The 18,248-nt window shown below is 43.2% G+C and overlaps 1 protein-coding gene across 5 annotated transcripts in view; it reads left to right on the top strand.

The window, feature by feature from the left end:
- The window catches only part of LOC147312089 (neuropilin-2-like), a 96,048-nt gene that overhangs the window by 11,750 nt on the left and 66,050 nt on the right, over positions 1–18,248 (top strand). For all 5 annotated transcript variants that reach the window (XR_015125289.1, XM_086265690.1, XM_086265691.1 and 2 more), the window contains exons 2-3: positions 1,007–1,187; positions 14,090–14,271. Coding sequence is in view for 4 of the 5 variants with exons in the window: in XM_086265690.1 (XP_086121816.1) it covers positions 1,007–1,187; positions 14,090–14,271 (363 nt within the window). In the remaining variant the exon portion in view is untranslated. The remainder of the gene's footprint in view (positions 1–1,006; positions 1,188–14,089; positions 14,272–18,248) is intronic.

Below are 18,248 nucleotides of genomic sequence, written 5' to 3'. Positions count from 1 at the left end.
CTTAAACAATGAAGAAGCTCGGCATATTTAGCCTGTGCAGTCCATCAAACAGGAGAGCCAGCATTGTGCACAATAAGTGCCAAAGATTTCATACAGTGGAGTTGTGTGTGTTGTGCCGCTGGGTGTCACAGATATGTATGAGTTACCCATCTATGTCAGGGTACATCTGCGGCAGTGAACGAGGAGTATTGTTTATGATGTGACACAGACGTATGAGTGCTGACAAGTGGGTCCGCTCTGTGACAGTAACTGCTGCATCTGGAAGTGTGTGTCTGCGTGTGTGTTTGTGTGTCTGTGTGCGTGCATGGCAGTCCTTCCAGGCCAGAATGAAGTCTTTGTGCTTCACGATGCTGTGTTGACCTTTAACACCGCACACACAGAGACACACTCATATCCTGTCTCTGCACACACTGCTCTTATCTGCATTTTATCTGTTTTGCTTCATTTATTGTGAGAATTCATGCACAATGAACAAATATGCTCTGAAATAACTGGAAGTTCACTCGTACTCCTGGTCAGTATCGATAAGCAGACAGAACTGTAGCCCCGCCTGCTGCTGTGAAGGTTATTACAGATAAAAATTAATATGGAAGTTTATCTCTCGTCATTGTTTTATTATTTGTCTTTCAGTTGTATTTTATTTTTTCACCTTTAGTCTTCTGGGTCACGTAGCCTCTGCCCTCTTGCTCCTGAATTTCCCTGAAAACGTTAATCGGTGAAATGTGTCTGTGAAGGTTCTCAGTCATCCAGGTCATCGTAGTTAAAGGAGCTTGCAAAGAAAAGCATCTGGACTTCTTTAAGTTACTTGAAGACGTTTCACCTCTCATCCGAGAAGTTAATCGGTGAACTTAATCTAACTGTGAACTCGTGTATTGACCTGTGTTAACGTTTCAAACACGCAGGATGATTTTGGTGACCAAAGCCTATAAGTAATCATATTATCCACTTGAGTTTCCAGACTTGTGTAAAACATGATTTCTCCTTATCTCTCTCTGTTTCCATCCAGCATCTGAACCATGCGGCGGCAATTTAGATGCAAGCGATGCGGGCTACATCACCACCCCCGGCTACCCTCTGGAGTATCCACCTCACCAGAACTGCCGCTGGGTCATCACGGCCCCTGAGTCTTCGCAGCGCATCGTCCTGAACTTTAACCCGCACTTTGAAATAGAGAAACTGGACTGCAGGTAAGCGAAAAATGCACAAAGGACTTGATATATCTTGCCAAAAAAAGGAGTAAAAACTAGCAGATTAAGAGATTTAAAGCTGCTCGCTAAGTCGCAGCTAAGGAAAGACGAGAAGTTTTGCAGACGGCTTTTTGTGTGAGCCAGCCTTTCTCTGTGTGAGAGTTGCAGAGTGTTTTCGGTGAACTTCAGCCCACTCTCCTCCTGTTTCTCTGGCTTTAGCTATCCCATAATAATCACTCTGGGACCTCCCTGGGTCCCCTGTCTCTAATTATCAGGGTCTAATTACAACACATTTACTGTTCCAGCATGGTTTTCACACTTTGGAAGAATTAACACAGATTAGAGGATTTGGTGTCCATCATTGTTTTTTGGCTGTTTGGCTTCGGTTGCACACTGAGGCTCACAGAACGAGGACATTTTGACAGTCTGAAATAAAAATACAGCAAGCAGTGATAAAGGCAGGCTGAGTAACAGGCTTCCACCAGGGTTTGAGTCTACTGTTACCTCCACTTTGGCTGCAAACAGCTGAGTACAGAGGGAATGATTTGCCAAAGTCATATAGAAAGTTCTCACTTCAAGTTATGAATGTATTAACTGTCCAACGCTTTGACTTAAAAGAAACTGCTTACTGTCACATCATGAGTGAATGCATCCTGCAAACAGCAGAGGAGACCCTTTGGGGCGTTATCGCCACTGTGAGCGCGCACGCACACACGTGCACGCTTTTCAGCCTACGCCTCCGTTCCCGTGCATTCCCATCCAGTTATTAACATTTCAGCCGTATCAATTATAGATAGGTGAATTTCCCCACTCAGATGTACCAAAATCATTCAGACATTCCTTTGTTGGAATTGAAGCATCAATATTTCAACCGGCTGCCTGTTTGTTGAGAGGCTGAAAGGTTGAAAAGCCCGCTGTGCTTTGCTCAGTTTTGCTTCTTTCGCGCTGTGCTGTGGAAATGAAAAGCATACTTCTCTCTCTTGTCTCCCTGCCCCCAGCATTTTTTTTCCACTTTTACTCTGCATTCACTTTGATACATTAGATGCTCTTTCTCTCTCAGTTTTGTCTCTCTGACATATCTATCCTCCCTTCTTTGCTACATCTGCACTTCCTTTCCCCTTCCTCTCTGAGTTTCTCGCATCCATTTAAACCCCGGCCGTTTCCCAGGAGGAGGAAATCTGCAAGAAACACCAGCAGCTGATTTATTTATTGTGGTGCATGCATTCTGATTGTGTACATGTGTGTTTGTACACTGCCTTTAAATAACTCCAGGTTGTTCCCAGTGATGACAAGCACCTTTTTTGCAAAGTCACCGTGCAGATTATGCCATTAAGAGGGAGACACTGTTGGTGGTAACATCTCAAGCTTACAAGTGCCCTACAACTCAGGGCTATTTAAGTCTGCAGGCACTGAGTACGTGCATGTGTGTGTGTGTGTGTTTGTGTAACGGTAGGCTGAAATTTAGCTGTTAGGTTCAGAGGGCAAAGAGGCCGAGGAGAAGAGGCTGCCGGTGTGCGTCTGTGTTTGTGGGGGGAGTGTACACACAAACACCAGCACAGCCCCCTGATGTCTCTGTCATTTAACACTGTTTGGTCATAAGGATGTTATAAATGTGTTTCTTTTCTTGGACGTGCAGATTTTCAGCTCTGAGCAAGTGAAAACTGCCATTAATCTTTAGTTTGTGGGGACGAAAACACACACATTCACATTATTGGGACAAAGGAGTCATCTGTGTTAACAGACAAAGAGTACATTATGAACAAGCATATGCTTCCTCCCATACTTTTTATCATTAAAACAACCCCCTCGCCGTACAGTAGCATCTGTCTCTCCACCAACACTGAGCTGCGACAACAGCACGGTTATGAATCTGCATGCCCGGCCAGGCAGGACTTCTTTTATTATGTCACTACGATGAAGCAATCTCATCTATTATGGGCCTGATTGCAATTTAAGATGGGAATCTGTAATCTATAATGCATCACATTTTGTCAAGCACTCCAGTGGCTCTGCAGAGAAAATCGATGGAGTGGAAGCCAGAACAAAGAGAGATGTTTTCATTAAGATTCATGTACAGCAGTAATTTAAGTGCAGGGAAACAGCTGAGGGGACTCGGGGAGATGAAAAGGAACGACAGGAACATCGGGAACTCCGTGAATCAACATGGCTTCCCTTTTTGCATCACGTGACCATCACCGTGGTAACATGTATGTCCATGTAAGTCTGCTGTATTTGTTATACCTGTGTGTATTTTTAAGTCAGTCTGAACTCGATAATCTGACTGAAACTGTAGCTATTTGTGTCTCTTTATGTAGCTTGTATAGATGATGAAAGATATTTCATATTCAATTATTTAAGAAAGTCATTTCCAGTTTGTTACATTTACTCATTTATAACAATTCGAGACTTTATTGTCAAGTCTAAGCATACAGGAGATACTGTTTCTCTCTTACCTTCGCATAAAAAAGCAATTAGGAATATTTGAAAAAGATAAAAGGATACTCGAGGGAACATATAAGACACTTTTAAACGTTTGTGGTATGTTTAACCAAAATCACAGCTTTTTACCGAACCGTAGTCTCCCAGGTGACAAACCCACGATTTGCTCCGTCACCAGCACTGATGACGGATGGCCTCAGAGGCATTTCAAACGACTGCGGTCTTCATCTGCGTTGCCATCGACCTCTCATAGAACAACAGCACTCGCTGCCCTGAGATGAAAATGTTCTGCTTTATTTCACCTTAGAGGCACGCATGCTTGGTGTCGCTGTTATTCAGCACACCCAACAGTGCAGTATGAAGCACTCAGGAAATCAAATAGGTTTATAATTGCTCAAAACTGAAATGCCAGCTGTCCCAGAGGGCGATGGGAAACAATGCTGCTTGGATATGTGTCTCTCCTGGAAGACATTCTGAGCGTTGTGCTTGGTCGGACACAAAAATAGTTTTGTAATGAATGGAAAATATCTAGGAGGGAGTTCAAACCCAGCCTCAGAATATAGCATGAAGATGAGCGTGACCATCAGAAATCACCACACTAGGTTTTTCCTTCAGCCGAATGTTAGAAAATTTAGAGGGAAGTTTTTTAAAGCCTAACAGATTTATGAAAAAGTGTTGAGCACCAGGCAAACGATGGTACAGAAGTCCAGCTCTCTCCCAGGTTTTTGGCTCTAGTTCTTCAACCTGATTGTAACCTAAATATATTCTGTGTGAGTGTTCACAGTATTTGTGAAATCCAGGTAAAGCGCTTCTCTGGATTGATGTGAAACTTCTGGGATTGTCAGGTAGAGTTTCAAAGAGATGCTTCCTGAAGTTTACCGTATGAGACAACAGCTGGTTCACTGCTTCAGAGCTTCCTGTAAGCTCACTGCACTGCTCTGTCGCTGAAAGCAAGATCTCTATTTTGGAATGAACACACACACAGACACACACACACATACTGAAAAGTGCAGCGTCAGGGTCCATTGGGGGCAAACTCAAATCATCCTGACAGCTCCCTCCTCTCCTCTTCCCGTCTGGCCCTTTTCCCGTTCCCTTCGCACTATTTATCTCACCCTTCCTTGCCCCTCCCACCCTCACACTGCCGTCCAGTAGACCCCATCTATCATCTTTTATCCACCTCCATTTACCTATCCTCTTCTCTCCTTTTGGGTTCATCTTCTCCAGTCTCCTCTCTCTGTTTCCAGCTAATTTCTCCTCTTTTTGTCCCTCCTAAACCAAATCATTATTGAGCATCGCATATCAGAAAACATACACTTCCTTTAAATGCTTTAAATGCATCTGCTCTCTCTTATTCATGATTCGTGCCTATACATCACTTCAATTCCTTTTCTAAGTCAGCCTCCTCTTATTCAGCGGGACCACACCCTGTTAAGATGCTATCTGCTAATATTGAAATGACATGCAGCATGAAGCTTCCATAAACCTGCATAAGGAGCAGAAGCAGATGCTGGGAGTGGATTCTGGCTCTAGAATAAACCCTTATAGCGTGTAAAAGGCAGACAGTCACATCACCGTTTTCACGGCTGCATGGCTTAAACAATAAGCACGAAGTAAAGCAGTGAGTTAAAAAGTGATTTATATGACAGAGAAGCACCAGCCGACATTAATGCTTTCACTAATGATTTAGACCTTGTCTTTGTACTCTGCCTCAATCAATCATTTCACTTCACGCTAGCTTTTCTCTTCTCTTCTCTTCTCTTCTCTTCTCTTCTCTTCTCTTCTCTTCTCTTCTCTTCTCTTCTCTTCTCTTCTCTTCTCTTCTCTTCTCTTCTCTTCTCTTCTCTTCTCTTCTCTTCAATCTGAGGTGTATCAAATACAAACATTGCTAAATCAGTAGTATTGTGATACTGTTATTTTGTCACACACACACCTGTCTGGTGAGCAAAAGTCCCAGCGACGCGACCAAGAGACGAAGTAAAGGGAGAGTGATGTGATGTGACACTAGCCTGAGGGCAGGATGGCAGAAAGAGAAAGGTGGGAAGAGAGATGAAAAGCCTATATGACAGAGGGAGGAAGAACATATGGAGTGACAGTGGCTGTTCAATTACCAGCTGTGGGCATTTAGCAGCTGCCTGCAAGTTTGAATTAACATCACAGTCACTACAAGCAGGAGAGTCAACGTCCAGACAAGTATCCCAACACAGACGAGCTGACGGTTCTTCTCCGAGCCTGAATCTGTGCCACGACACATAGTTTGAGTTTATTTACCTGCTTTTGAGACGGGAAAACTACCTTCAGGCGGATGCCTTCCTCCCCTGCAGGTTGGATCACGGCCATGCTGCCAATTTATTTGTAGAGAGAGGGGTCTCGTTGTTGTTGCTGCATAGTAGTTTGTTCATCCCTCATCTGCCACTCAACCAAATAACAACAGCTTCTATATGCTGAAGCAATAAACAACATCTGCAGTTACTTACAGCTCCTGTATAGGACCCTATTTGTGCTAAAATGACGTTCACGTGCTGACTCGATGCAGGGCAGCACATCTGGATGGTGAGCAACGCAGCCAGTTGACGAGACCTACATAAATGTTTTGTCACGAGCTCAGTCCACACAGAGTGTGTGCAGCGTGAAGCCTCACAGTCACAAACTAATGAGACTTCCTCCGTTTAGTTTTGTCTCTTCAAATGTTTCCATGTGATCTTTTCTCGATTCTCAAACCTCAGATTCTATAAAAGTAAGAAACCAGAAACAACAAGGATTTAAAGTGTCAAAGTGTTGCTTTCTCAGGTTATTCTTCTCCAAACTAGAGAAAATGCCTCGAGTACATAACCAGTGCAGAACTAATAAGCAGACACTTCAACCCCAGTGGAAGGTGGGATTAAGTTATCCTCCACTGCTTGAGTGACCTGATGTTACAGAAAGAGAAATTAGAAGATTTGTTGAGCTCCGAGGTAGTGATTTTAGGAAACGCACATGAACACATGCACACACAAGCACGCACACACACATACACACGCCTCAAGGTAGGGTAGGTAATAATGATAATATCAGTGCTCTGATTTACAGACACTCCCCGGTGCCCTGAAGGTGTCCCTGCTAATCTTGTGTGTGTGTGTGTGTGTGTGTGTGTGTGTGTGTGTGTGTGTGTGTGTGTGTGTGTGTGTGTGTGCGTGCAGTAGTGAAGGACTGAGCCTGATCAATGTGTGTTAAAGCCATAATGAGGAATCGATTGGTTGTCGTGGAGACTACTGGTGGACACATACACATCCGCACTTATATATATACACACAAACTCACACTGTCCAGCTGTCTGCAGTAACAGTACTATTACATGATATCAGTGAAGTCAGTCATCCTCCTTACTCTCTGGTAACGGCTTTGGTGACAAACTCACTGCTGCTTTACGTTTCCACAGGTATACACACAGGTATACACAGAGGTATACACAGAGGTATACACAGAGGTATACACACAGGTATACACACAGGTATACACAGAGGTATACACAGAGGTATACACACAGGTATACACACAGGTATGCACAGAGGTATACACAGAGGTATACACACAGGTATGCACAGAGGTATACACAGAGGTATACACAGAGGTATACACAGAGGTATACACACAGGTATACACAGAGGTATACACACAGGTATACACACAGGTATGCACAGAGGTATACACACAGGTATGCACAGAGGTATACACAGAGGTATACACAGAGGTATACACAGAGGTATGCACAGAGGTATGCACAGAGGTATACACACAGGTATGCACAGAGGTATACACAGAGGTATGCACAGAGGTATGCACAGAGGTATACACACAGGTATGCACAGAGGTATACACACAGGTATGCACAGAGGTATACACAGAGGTATGCACAGAGGTATACACAGAGGTATACACAGAGGTATGCACAGAGGTATACACAGAGGTATGCACAGAGGTATACACAGAGGTATACACAGAGGTATACACAGAGGTATGCACAGAGGTATACACACAGGTATACACACAGGTATGCACAGAGGTATACACAGAGGTATGCACAGAGGTATGCACAGAGGTATACACACAGGTATGCACAGAGGTATACACAGAGGTATGCACAGAGGTATACACAGAGGTATACACAGAGGTATGCACAGAGGTATACACAGAGGTATGCACAGAGGTATACACAGAGGTATACACAGAGGTATACACAGAGGTATACACAGAGGTATGCACAGAGGTATACACACAGGTATACACACAGGTATGCACAGAGGTATACACAGAGGTATGCACAGAGGTATGCACAGAGGTATGCACAGAGGTATACACAGAGGTATACACAGAGGTATGCACAGAGGTATGCACAGAGGTATACACACAGGTATACACACAGGTATGCACAGAGGTATACACAGAGGTATACACACAGGTATGCACACAGGTATGCACAGAGGTATACACACAGGTATACACACAGGTATGCACACAGCAGGGAGCCACAACAATCAGCTGTGAATATTTCGAATAAGAAATAAGTGGGAGCGCTACATGATCTTTTCCTTCGTTCTGTGAACGCTTTACAAATACTTCGTTTCGACATTTAGCCTCAGACTGTATAAAAAAGATGGGCGGAGCAGCTGCAGCACCACCTTTTGGTTTTTGCATTCACATTTTGAAGCCTTGACTTCGGGTGTGTAGGTGTTACAATACCTTACAGTGGTGAAAACCACAAGCGCACACACACACAGCTACTGAGTGCAGACCTGTGTGAACAAACAGGGTTTGAGTTTGTTTTTGAATGTTGGCACAGATGTAACTGATCTCAGGTCAGCGGGCAGCTGGTTCCAACGAACCGGACCTTCCTCGGCACGCTGGGATCTGATCCTGGGCCCGTTCACTGTCCTTCAATCTCATCTTTTTATTCTGGAGTAAACATATTTATTGGAAATGGTGGAGCATTAACTTATTAGCATGCTTGGTTAAAAAGGAACATCCATACACTGTATGAGTGCGTTACACAGCTGCTAATTCCTGCTGAGTATCATGGAAATGAAAGCATGGCACAGGTTTTATTGAAAGTCCGTTAGTACAATGAAACACACAACAAACTGCATTATTTAAGATTTGTGTTGAAAATGCTTTAAAAAGATAATAAACCACAAACGTGGCTGGAAGGTGCAGGTCAGCGAGGGTAAAGCACAGCAGACAGCTACTGTGTCAGCATCCAGCAGCCAGCCAAAGCAGCCATGCTCTTAACTTTACACAATAAAGTTTATGATAAAAGTACAGCCCATGGAGAGCTATTATGAAGGGGTAAAGTGGCTATAGAGAGCAAAACACTCTAAGCGTACCAGGCTGTGGACATGCGCTGTTGCAAGAAGCACTTGTGATTCCCAGGGGCTTGCTAAAACCACCAAACCTATAATTATTTCTTGTCTTGACAGTGAGTCGATAGTTTTATTCACTTCCTTTTGAACCACTTTAAAATATCACCGATATGTTTAGCTTAGCTTAAAGTCCGTTGCAATGTTCACATGACTAAAGCTGCAAAGTGTGTCTGCATGCATGCACGTGTGAATTGCTTGAATATGAAGTTAATGTCATTTCCCTTAAAAACTTTCTCAGAAGCCTATCAAGCTAACATATCATCCCCCCAAAAAACATTTAATAGATTGAATTTGCACCAACGCTTTAACAGGCGTTTGTCCTCTCTGTTCCCTCTCCGCGAAAATCCTGTCACACTTAAACGCCCACCTGGCCCGGCTTCAGCTCTCTTTGTTGTCACCGGCCGTGTGTGCTGCACAGACGCTCCGTCTGCCTGTAAGGGCGCCCCTGATGTTTGAAAGAAACGTGCAGGTGTAAGAAGACAACTCCCAACCCAAAAAGAGGGAATGTGTGGAAGGCAATTAAAAGAATCAGGGGTGGAAGTTCATCTGTATCCAAATCTTTCGCTTGCTTCCCGGCAGGCAGGCTTTGGAAAAGCCTTGGCTTCTCTCGTTTCTGAAACATCCCCAAAACACAAACAAGCGCAGGCACACAAATCTCTCAGAATGTCAAATGTTAGAGGTGGTTTAAGGCCTTCTTTCACAGCTCAATTTGTGCTCACAATCCTCACTTGTCCTGGTTTCCAGTGTTCCCTCCCATGTTATGCAAACAGCTCGTTAACAAATACATTTTAGGGAGAAGTGTGGGAGAAGCACATTTGGGGTTCGTGTTATTCCCCGTGGCAAGTCTCAGTACATCACTGATTGGCCTGCAGTGAAATGTATTGGGGTGATGGGGTAAGATTAAACAGTTTGTTAGAAGCTGTGAACCTCCTACACACAGACAGATTGGGAACCCTTCTATAGATCAGTGTGCATGGCCACAGGCTCTGTGTGTGTACATGTGTTTACATGTGCATGGAAGCAGGTCTCATGGGAGCGTGTAGTAGTCGTGTAAGTACAGAGCTGGAGGGAGGACGGCTGGCACGAAGCACACCTGTCTCTGTCTGTCTTAGGTGTGGAGCTGGCAGAGTGAATGCAGTGTCATGTTCCCTCCCAGACTACATCCACGCTGCACCGGCTAAATCTCAAATCTTCTCCTCTTCGTTTTGACCCTGCTTCTACACCTGAAAACTGAGCTTTTTCCAAAATGCTTTCCAAAAGTGGATAATGCCGGCTCGAGGACAGCTGGGCCTCGGAAAAATTATCATCTTGTTTTTTTTGTTTTGTTTTTTTGCCACCTGCCTATGTATCTCGCTCGTAATCTCATGTTTTTCCCCTATAAGTACAATTAATGAAGCGGAGTTAAACATTAAAACATGTAAAAGCTCTCCTAATCCTTCTTCACCATCTCTGCTTCTTCTCTCTTACCCACACACTGGCTCTTAGCCACTGGTTATGTGCCTGACAACATTAAAACAAGCCACGCAGAGGAAGAGAGGAAAGAATGACAGTAGAAAGAAAAGAATAGAAATCACTAGAAACAGCGCAGGCCAGAACAAAGAGAGAAAAGGAGATCTTGTGCTGGTGTGAGTAACTGTTAGATAAAGTTGTCAGTGCTAGAGAGGGGAGGAGGAAACTGTCACCACAATGAGGCGTTCTCTTGGGGAAATATGACAGGAACTCTGACACGTACACGTGCGCGCGCATCCACACACACAGATGCGCGCACACATGCTCGCAGTGCGCTGACAGCTCGCGTCATAACTGTGTTAGTTCCTCACAAAGCATGATGGGAGAGTGGGAGGTGTGTGACCCTCATTATGTTGGGAGGTGGCTCACCTGTCAGACTGCACGCTCACACACTGCTCTTCATCGCTATTGTTCGTGGGGTTTATTGTACAAGGCAAATGTTATGGCGAATGAACATGTTGGAAAATGCTCGCTGAGAGTATAACATGCTGAAAATGTTACTCTGTAAAAAAATGTACCACCTATTACTATGGCAGGATGTGTCAAGTAATGAGAAGGAGCACAAACTAGAAGGCGCTGACTAGAGTTAAAGGCATAAACTGTACTTAAAAGATGGACACCGCCACCTTGACTTCACCTGTAGGCTAGCAAACCCCTGTTTGGAAGCTTTTAGCATTTATTTTAGTATTTGTTTTAAATTTGGAACCAGAAGTAATCATATTCGGATGAGGGAAGTGCTTATTTATCAGGTTCATTTATCACATTTATACATTGTATGAGTGCTAGCCCTAATTAACATTGTAGTTGTTAATTAGGGCTAAGTAACATAGTATTAAATCACTGGAATTGCAGTTTAAGAGATGAGTGGAAGAAAATGGATGGATGGGATTGCAGAGACTGTTTGGACATGCTGTGAGTACACTTAACCTCAGACACAGTCATGTTTTTGTATCAGTCTGTAGGCCTTTCTCCTCTAAAGTGGAGTATTTTAACATGGGAGTGCATGGAGCCGGCCCCGAGTGCCCATTTGGCGAACTGGAGTTTTTGTCACGTTGTCACACATTTTTCGACCACAGAGGTCGTGTCTCTCTTAAATCCTGGCACCTCATTATGAGGTTTAGAGTCTGGGCTGAATAGTTTTTGTAGAGTTATCACTATCCTTCTAAATGACAAAAAACATCTATCTGTGAATGTGTTTTGGCCTCTTTGTCCACAAACAGCAGCATTCATGGCCAGCATCGGAGTTTTTCTTAATAAAGCTTATGGATTTTTATTCCTGGAAAAAGTACTCTGTTACATTACGTGACATTACTCCATACCATGGCCTGTAATGCACTATAGCATATGAAGTTAACAATATAAACCTTAGGCTACAGTCCGACACACCAACACGAATCCCTATCCTTCTGAGGACATGAATTTTCTTCTAGTGTTTTCTTTTAGGGTCGTTGCATTTCTATTGCAGAAGCATTTACAGGCTGTAATGGAGGCTTCAGCGCTGAGTGTGGCGGCTCAGCACTGCCGTCGTTACCTGTTTAATTACAGGCTCTGGCTGCTATGCTGGGGTCTGCATACACTCTGCTTTAACACCAGTCTTTGGATGCAGTTTGCACTTTACCATCACACTCTTGTCCTTTCATACAATAAAAATAAAAATAATTCTCACGTCATGACCCCTTAAAAGTTGTAGACCACGCTGTAGTTTTCACTCCTCCCTGCACGGGAACTGAAATCAGCTGATCATAGCGCTAGTGCAGATGTGTGCGCATCCTGCAGAGCGCTGAGGAACGTTTGTAACAAAGTAACAACATGAGTGTAACTTTAATGCGCATTACTAATGCATGCTGACAAATACTGAAAAGACCAACTGGCCTTATATATGTTTTTAACTTTAATATGTCTGTACTGCATGTTTAATATGCAGTGGTAAATGATCCATTAATCCACTGTCTCACTGGGAGGTTTTCTGTTTCCACTGTAAAGTATTTAAATGTATAAACCTTTTAGACTCCAGGGTAAATGGAAGCGTGTCCATTTGATTACTTTAGAAAAATGTTGAAAGCTCAGTGTTGAAGCAATTCATGTGACTCATGTGGTCAGAAGTAGGCGATGTGATGGACAAACATCTACAGGGGGAGGTCAGCCAGAGTTTTGTTTTGCTGTAAGAAAATTAGCTGCTGGAGGAAATTCTATTGAGGAAGCTATTTTAGAGCCAGGCAGGTGTGTCTCTGGTATTCAGACACAGAGGCAACGCTCCTGCTGCCGCTCCGGAGATGGGCCGTAACATTTGTGCTCAGAAAACATGAAAGAAAAAAGAATAAAAATAGATGTGCAGTCAGTACTAGCGTTTTACAGAGGAAAAAACATTTGCTCGCACCCATCTGCTGATCTGTAGCAAATAAATGTGTAATATTGAAAATAACCGTGAAATTCGGAGACAGCGCTATTAAAAAGTACCAGATATGAAAAAACAAGGAAACTTTCATTTAGTTGTTGATCATCTTGATTATTTGTAGTTAATTGTGTATCGCAGTGCTTCCTGTCTTATTTAAACATAAGGATTTAACACAGCCGGAGGGAACAGCACAGACATGACCTAAATCCTTTTGAAAATGTGGATTTGTCTTTGAAAACAAGCCGAGCAACAAACACGATCCACTCACATTTCTGCGAGACGTAAACCAGAGTCATTCGGTCCACATTAGTCAATTTGTACCATCAAAGGGCCTCGTGTCCGTTCGCGGTCCAAAAAGTTTGGCTTTTGTGTACGTTTGTGACTTTGACCCTTTAACCAGAAATCTTGTGATTTATGGGAAACAGATCGATCGCTGTTTAAGTGCTGCGTTGTTTTGTGCTTTGAAAGCCATCAAACTTGTAAATATATTGTGTGAAAGTGGGAATCTGTTTGTGGGGATTTCTAAACTGCATTGTGTGTGACATCATGCAGAATAAAAGAGTGCTCGCCATATTACTCACACGTTCCTTTTGTTTGTACTTATATTCTGCAAACCACGAAGCTCAGCTGTTGGAGTCTGTGATCAGTCGGTTACAGAATCTTAAAAAGGTTTCTTTTTCTATTTTGCTTCACGCAGGTGGTGCTTTTCATCTCGCACCATATGTGAACTGCCAGCTTCTTCTGCTGTATTTATTTGAATCGCGATGACACCCATGCCGCCGCTGATAGTAACTGTGCTTTCAGAAGTCCCTCTAGCCCCTTATAGATGCAAACAATCTGCTCTTTGCTTCCTTTTTACAGTCAAATCCAATGTGATGCCTGCCAAATAAAAAAGAAAGGAGAAGAAACTAATAAGATCAGAGTAAAAGCAGCTTGTGGGGAATTTAACAGTTTTCTCTTCCTGTAATTGAACCATCATTTCCTTTCCTCCTCTAAACACCTCATCAGTCTACTAATGTAATGCTTTCAGATGTTCTCGAATATACTCGTGTATTTTAGGCTGAACGTGATTGGTGAATGTGTGTTTCTGCCTGCGACCGAGCTCTGAATCGCCACTGGAAATTCTGCCCAGGTGTTTAGTGAGGTGTGTTTGTGTGTCGCAGGTATGACTATGTAGAGATCCATGACGGGAACTCAGAGTCAGCTGACCTACTGGGGAAGCACTGCAGCAACATCGCCCCCCCGCCGATCATATCCTCAGGGCCTGCGCTCCACATCAAGTTTGTGTCAGACTACGCCCACCAGGGGGCGGGGTTCTCGCTCCGCTATGAAATCTTCAAAACTGGTAAGTTTTCACTTACGCTGCTCTTTTTTTAATATATATATATATAAAGAGAATAAAGATCTTTTGATACTGAACAGTTTGTATTCAGTGGTTGAATCATGGGCGGATGTGGTTAGCACATTTGTGCTTCTGTGTGGAGTTTGCATGCTCTACCTAAGCCAGGCTGCTCCAGTTTCATCCAGCAGCCCAAAGACATGATGACACGGACTGGTACTGATGGAGTCCCTGCAAGTACACCCCATCCCACAATGCATCGGGGCAACGTGGGGTTCAGTATTTTAACCAGCAGAGTGGAGGAGACAGGGGGCCACTGACCTTCTGATTGGTGGGTGACCCGCTCTATCACCTGAGCCACAGTCACTCAACATACTTTTTTCTGACTTGTGTGGATGCCTGCCTTTGTCATCCTCCAGCCTCTCCCCCTGTGTTGGCTGCGATAGGCTCCAGCCCAGGTGACACGGATTGCAGACTCAAGCTTAATAACCTGTAATGACATTTATTAAATTAGAATTTAAACTGCCAGGACAACCCCAGTACGACACTGTTGTACGGCTGACAAAGCCCTCTTCATCGGCACCCATAAAGTCTATCCAGCACTCCCAAAAAGGACATTATCACTGTAAATGACCCGCACACGCGGGCAGCCTTAACAGTGAGTGAACAGGATTTTATAAGAACTGCACCCATGAATAGGCTATTAGTAACTGTATTACAAGCTAGCAGAGGTTGAACATGCTTCATTAGGCGACCAAGACTTGTTTATCTCCCTGGTGTCAATGGAGACAGAGCGAAAACCACAAGAGACGCAGCCGAGGACCCTCGAGAGCTCTTTAGTCTGTCCAGGCAAGACATCTCTTCCCTTCATGGCACTTTGTGTGTGTGTAGAAGTGTGTGTATCCGACACGGCTCCCCTTCACGCTGCTACGGGTCAGCCAAAGCGAGACCAATTGAGATCAAGGGCATGCGAGACAGAGAGGCGCGTAGCGTCGGCCCCATGGCCATCTTGTCCCGTTCCCCCTGAAAGCATTCCACACATGCCTGCTTAATTGAGTCCTGAGCCCTGCTCCCCTGAGACACACAAACACACACATGCACACACACAGAGGGCTGAGGTTACTAACACAACACGTGTGCTTGTTGGTGTTTCTCACTTGCTGGCACCAGCGTTTTGGGATTTCTTGTCTTTCCCTCCGTGCGTGCGTGCATATGTGTGTGTGTGTGTGTGTGTGTGTGTGTGTGTGTGTGACTGTTACACAAGACAGAGTCCACCTGATGAACATGAGTGTCAGCGTTCACACTCACGCACCCGAGGGAGAAATAGAGAGCGACAAAAAAAAAGAGAAAAGCAGATTTGTGAATCAGTCACTTTGTTTTGAATTTATCATCAAGTCATTTCTCTTTTTCTTTGCGTGTAAACACTCGTTTGTGTCTCTTTTTAATCTTAACTCCATAATTCCAACACATTACTGTAGTTCATTCAGTAAAATGTATGTAACGTGCAGCTTAATGAGCAAGAAAAGCATTTTTTGTTCATCGCATTTCTCAGTTTCTGCCATTTGTGGTTTGGAAATGCTGATGATGTGTGCAGTTAGGCTGACATTAAAACATTACAAATACCTTGTTTGGGTATTTAGCCATAACTACAATCACACATTTATTGTGTTTAAATGGTCAAACGTTTTATTTGAGATATGAGAAATACTTTTAACTCATTCTACTTATCAAATTTTAATATGTAACCACTTAAATCCAACTCCTATGAATCCTCTGCAGGACTTTTCTTAGTTTGTGTGTGTGTGTGTGTGTGTGTCCAGCCTTTTCTGGCAGTAATGATGGAGCCATTTGGAAAATTCAAGCTGTTGTCATACGGCTAACAAGATCTTGTTATCCTGGAAGGTGCAACTGAGCGTCTGGTTGTGTGGATGACTCGATTTTGTGTGTGAGTGTATGCTAGACAATCTGTATACCCTCATGGAGAACCATCTAAATTTATATCTGTTTTTGGCACCTGCACATTCAGTTCTGTTCAATGAAAAAGAAAGATGAAAAAGCTTCTCTTCTCCTCTTTTCCTGCATTTTCACAGCCTCCACTTACGGGTAAATATAGTCTCACTGCTTGGCACAAAAATATGTGGAACAAAACAAGACAGAAACTTCTTGAGAAGAGCTTTAAGTTTATGCATTGTCCTCTTTTTTAAAAAAAATATTCACCACAGCTCTTCTTCTTTTAAATTGTTCCAAAATTTGAATTTATGACTATTTTTTGCTTTGATGTAATTCATCCGTTCACTTCGTTGACCTTTCTCTCATTTTATTTGATTTCTTCTGTCCTGTTTTTCCTCCAGTAGCAGTAAACATCGTTGCACCGAGACACTGTTTACTGGGGTGAGAGCCCTGCTGTTTCTTGGAAGAGGAAGGCTTGATTTCTCAGGAGCATAAAGTTTAAAATTAAATTAAACTGAATCTTTCCAATTCAAAAAAAAAATTCTTTGTGAATCTGAAGCTCACACTGAAGTCTTTGTTATAAGAAAGTTCAGTGATTCGCTCAGTTTCAGTGCCCTGTGTTGTTGGATTGTTAGCATTTCAATGCCTTAACTCGCTTGGCTGAACATTTAGAGTACGCCTTGGCTGCAAACCCTTCCTGTTACTGGGGTGTGTTATGGAGTGAGGAGTAGGTTTGCATGGAGAACACAGGCACATGTAATGCATTCACACATACATGTACACGAACATGGAAGGCTCACGCGTGCACGCCAGTAGCCGCCATTAAAGTCGAAGCACATAAACAGACATAAAATATAAACAACGGAAATGTCAAAACAAAATGATGTGCTACTGTTGTTATTGTTTACAGCCCTGTTGCTATGGAGATTGTAGTAAAATTCCAGCCAATGGAAACACAGCCGACCAATCAAATTTCACTGTCTAGGCAGTGTGCCCCCAGCTGTTATTGTGACCCAGAACTCACCACACACACACGAATTCAGTGATGCAGGCTGAAGGGTTACTCACAAATGCAGGGCAGCTTGCGTGTCTGCATGGAGATGTTAATACACACACACAGACACACACACACACACACACACACACACACACTGCTTATCTTTGCATTAGTGGACATTTCACTAATTAATAGTGTAGACGCACCCTGGCCTGAACTTCAGCCGAGCCTAACCTTAAACCTTTAACACTAACCCAAAACCGAACGCTCACACTGAGTTAAAAACGCGACCTCGTGGGCAACAGTTTCTGACCTAAATGTGAAGTGATTGAAACTGAGCAAAACAATTTCTGTGAGTAATACAAGCAGAGGTGGGACCAAGTCATTGTTTTGCAAGTCTCAAGTAAGTCTCAAGTCTTTATCCTCAAGTCTCAAGTCAAGTCTCAAGTAATGTCAGGCAAGTCAGAGTCGAGTCTCAAGTCACTGGTGTAAAAGTCCGAGTCAAGTCACAAGTCTGAAACTTTGAATTTCAAGTCCTTTCGAGTCTTTAAAAAAAAAAACGAAAAAATAATGTTGCAGTTATGCTAAATGTAAATATTAGACCATGTAATTTTAAAATCTGTGTTTTTCTCAACACATGATGAAATAGTGAACGTAGAAAATATACACAAATTGTGAAATTGCACCTCTTTAAAATGCAGCTCAATTAAACCTAGCTCCAAGAATAATTTTCACCGACAGTTCTGAGATAAGCTGCATGTTATTCTTGGATGCGGTTGTAGGACCGGCTTTAAAATCGCATGACAAAAATATCATACACATTAAAAAAAACTGTATCACCAACGTAGCCTGGAAAACATTTGCTAGTTAGATGAAGTCAGCTATCTCATCGTAGCATATTTATATGCATATTTATAATCATACGGTTCTTGGAGTGAGTGCATACACTCATGAAGTTTAGTAACTTCCGGTCACTGCAACAAGCCCAGGTACAGTTTACCGACGGATGGGTACAGGACCTTGAAACGCACCGTGT

The sequence above is a fragment of the Aulonocara sp. 'chitande type north' Nkhata Bay genome, linkage group LG16 (assembly GCF_057382095.1).
Source record: "Aulonocara sp. 'chitande type north' Nkhata Bay isolate Kocher_YH1m ecotype deep benthic linkage group LG16, A_spYH_male_GT1.1, whole genome shotgun sequence".
In the NCBI taxonomy this organism is placed as follows: domain Eukaryota; kingdom Metazoa; phylum Chordata; class Actinopteri; order Cichliformes; family Cichlidae; genus Aulonocara; species Aulonocara sp. 'chitande type north' Nkhata Bay.
Note: the sequence above shows the minus strand (reverse complement) of the source record. Positions and strands in the feature narration are given on the sequence as shown.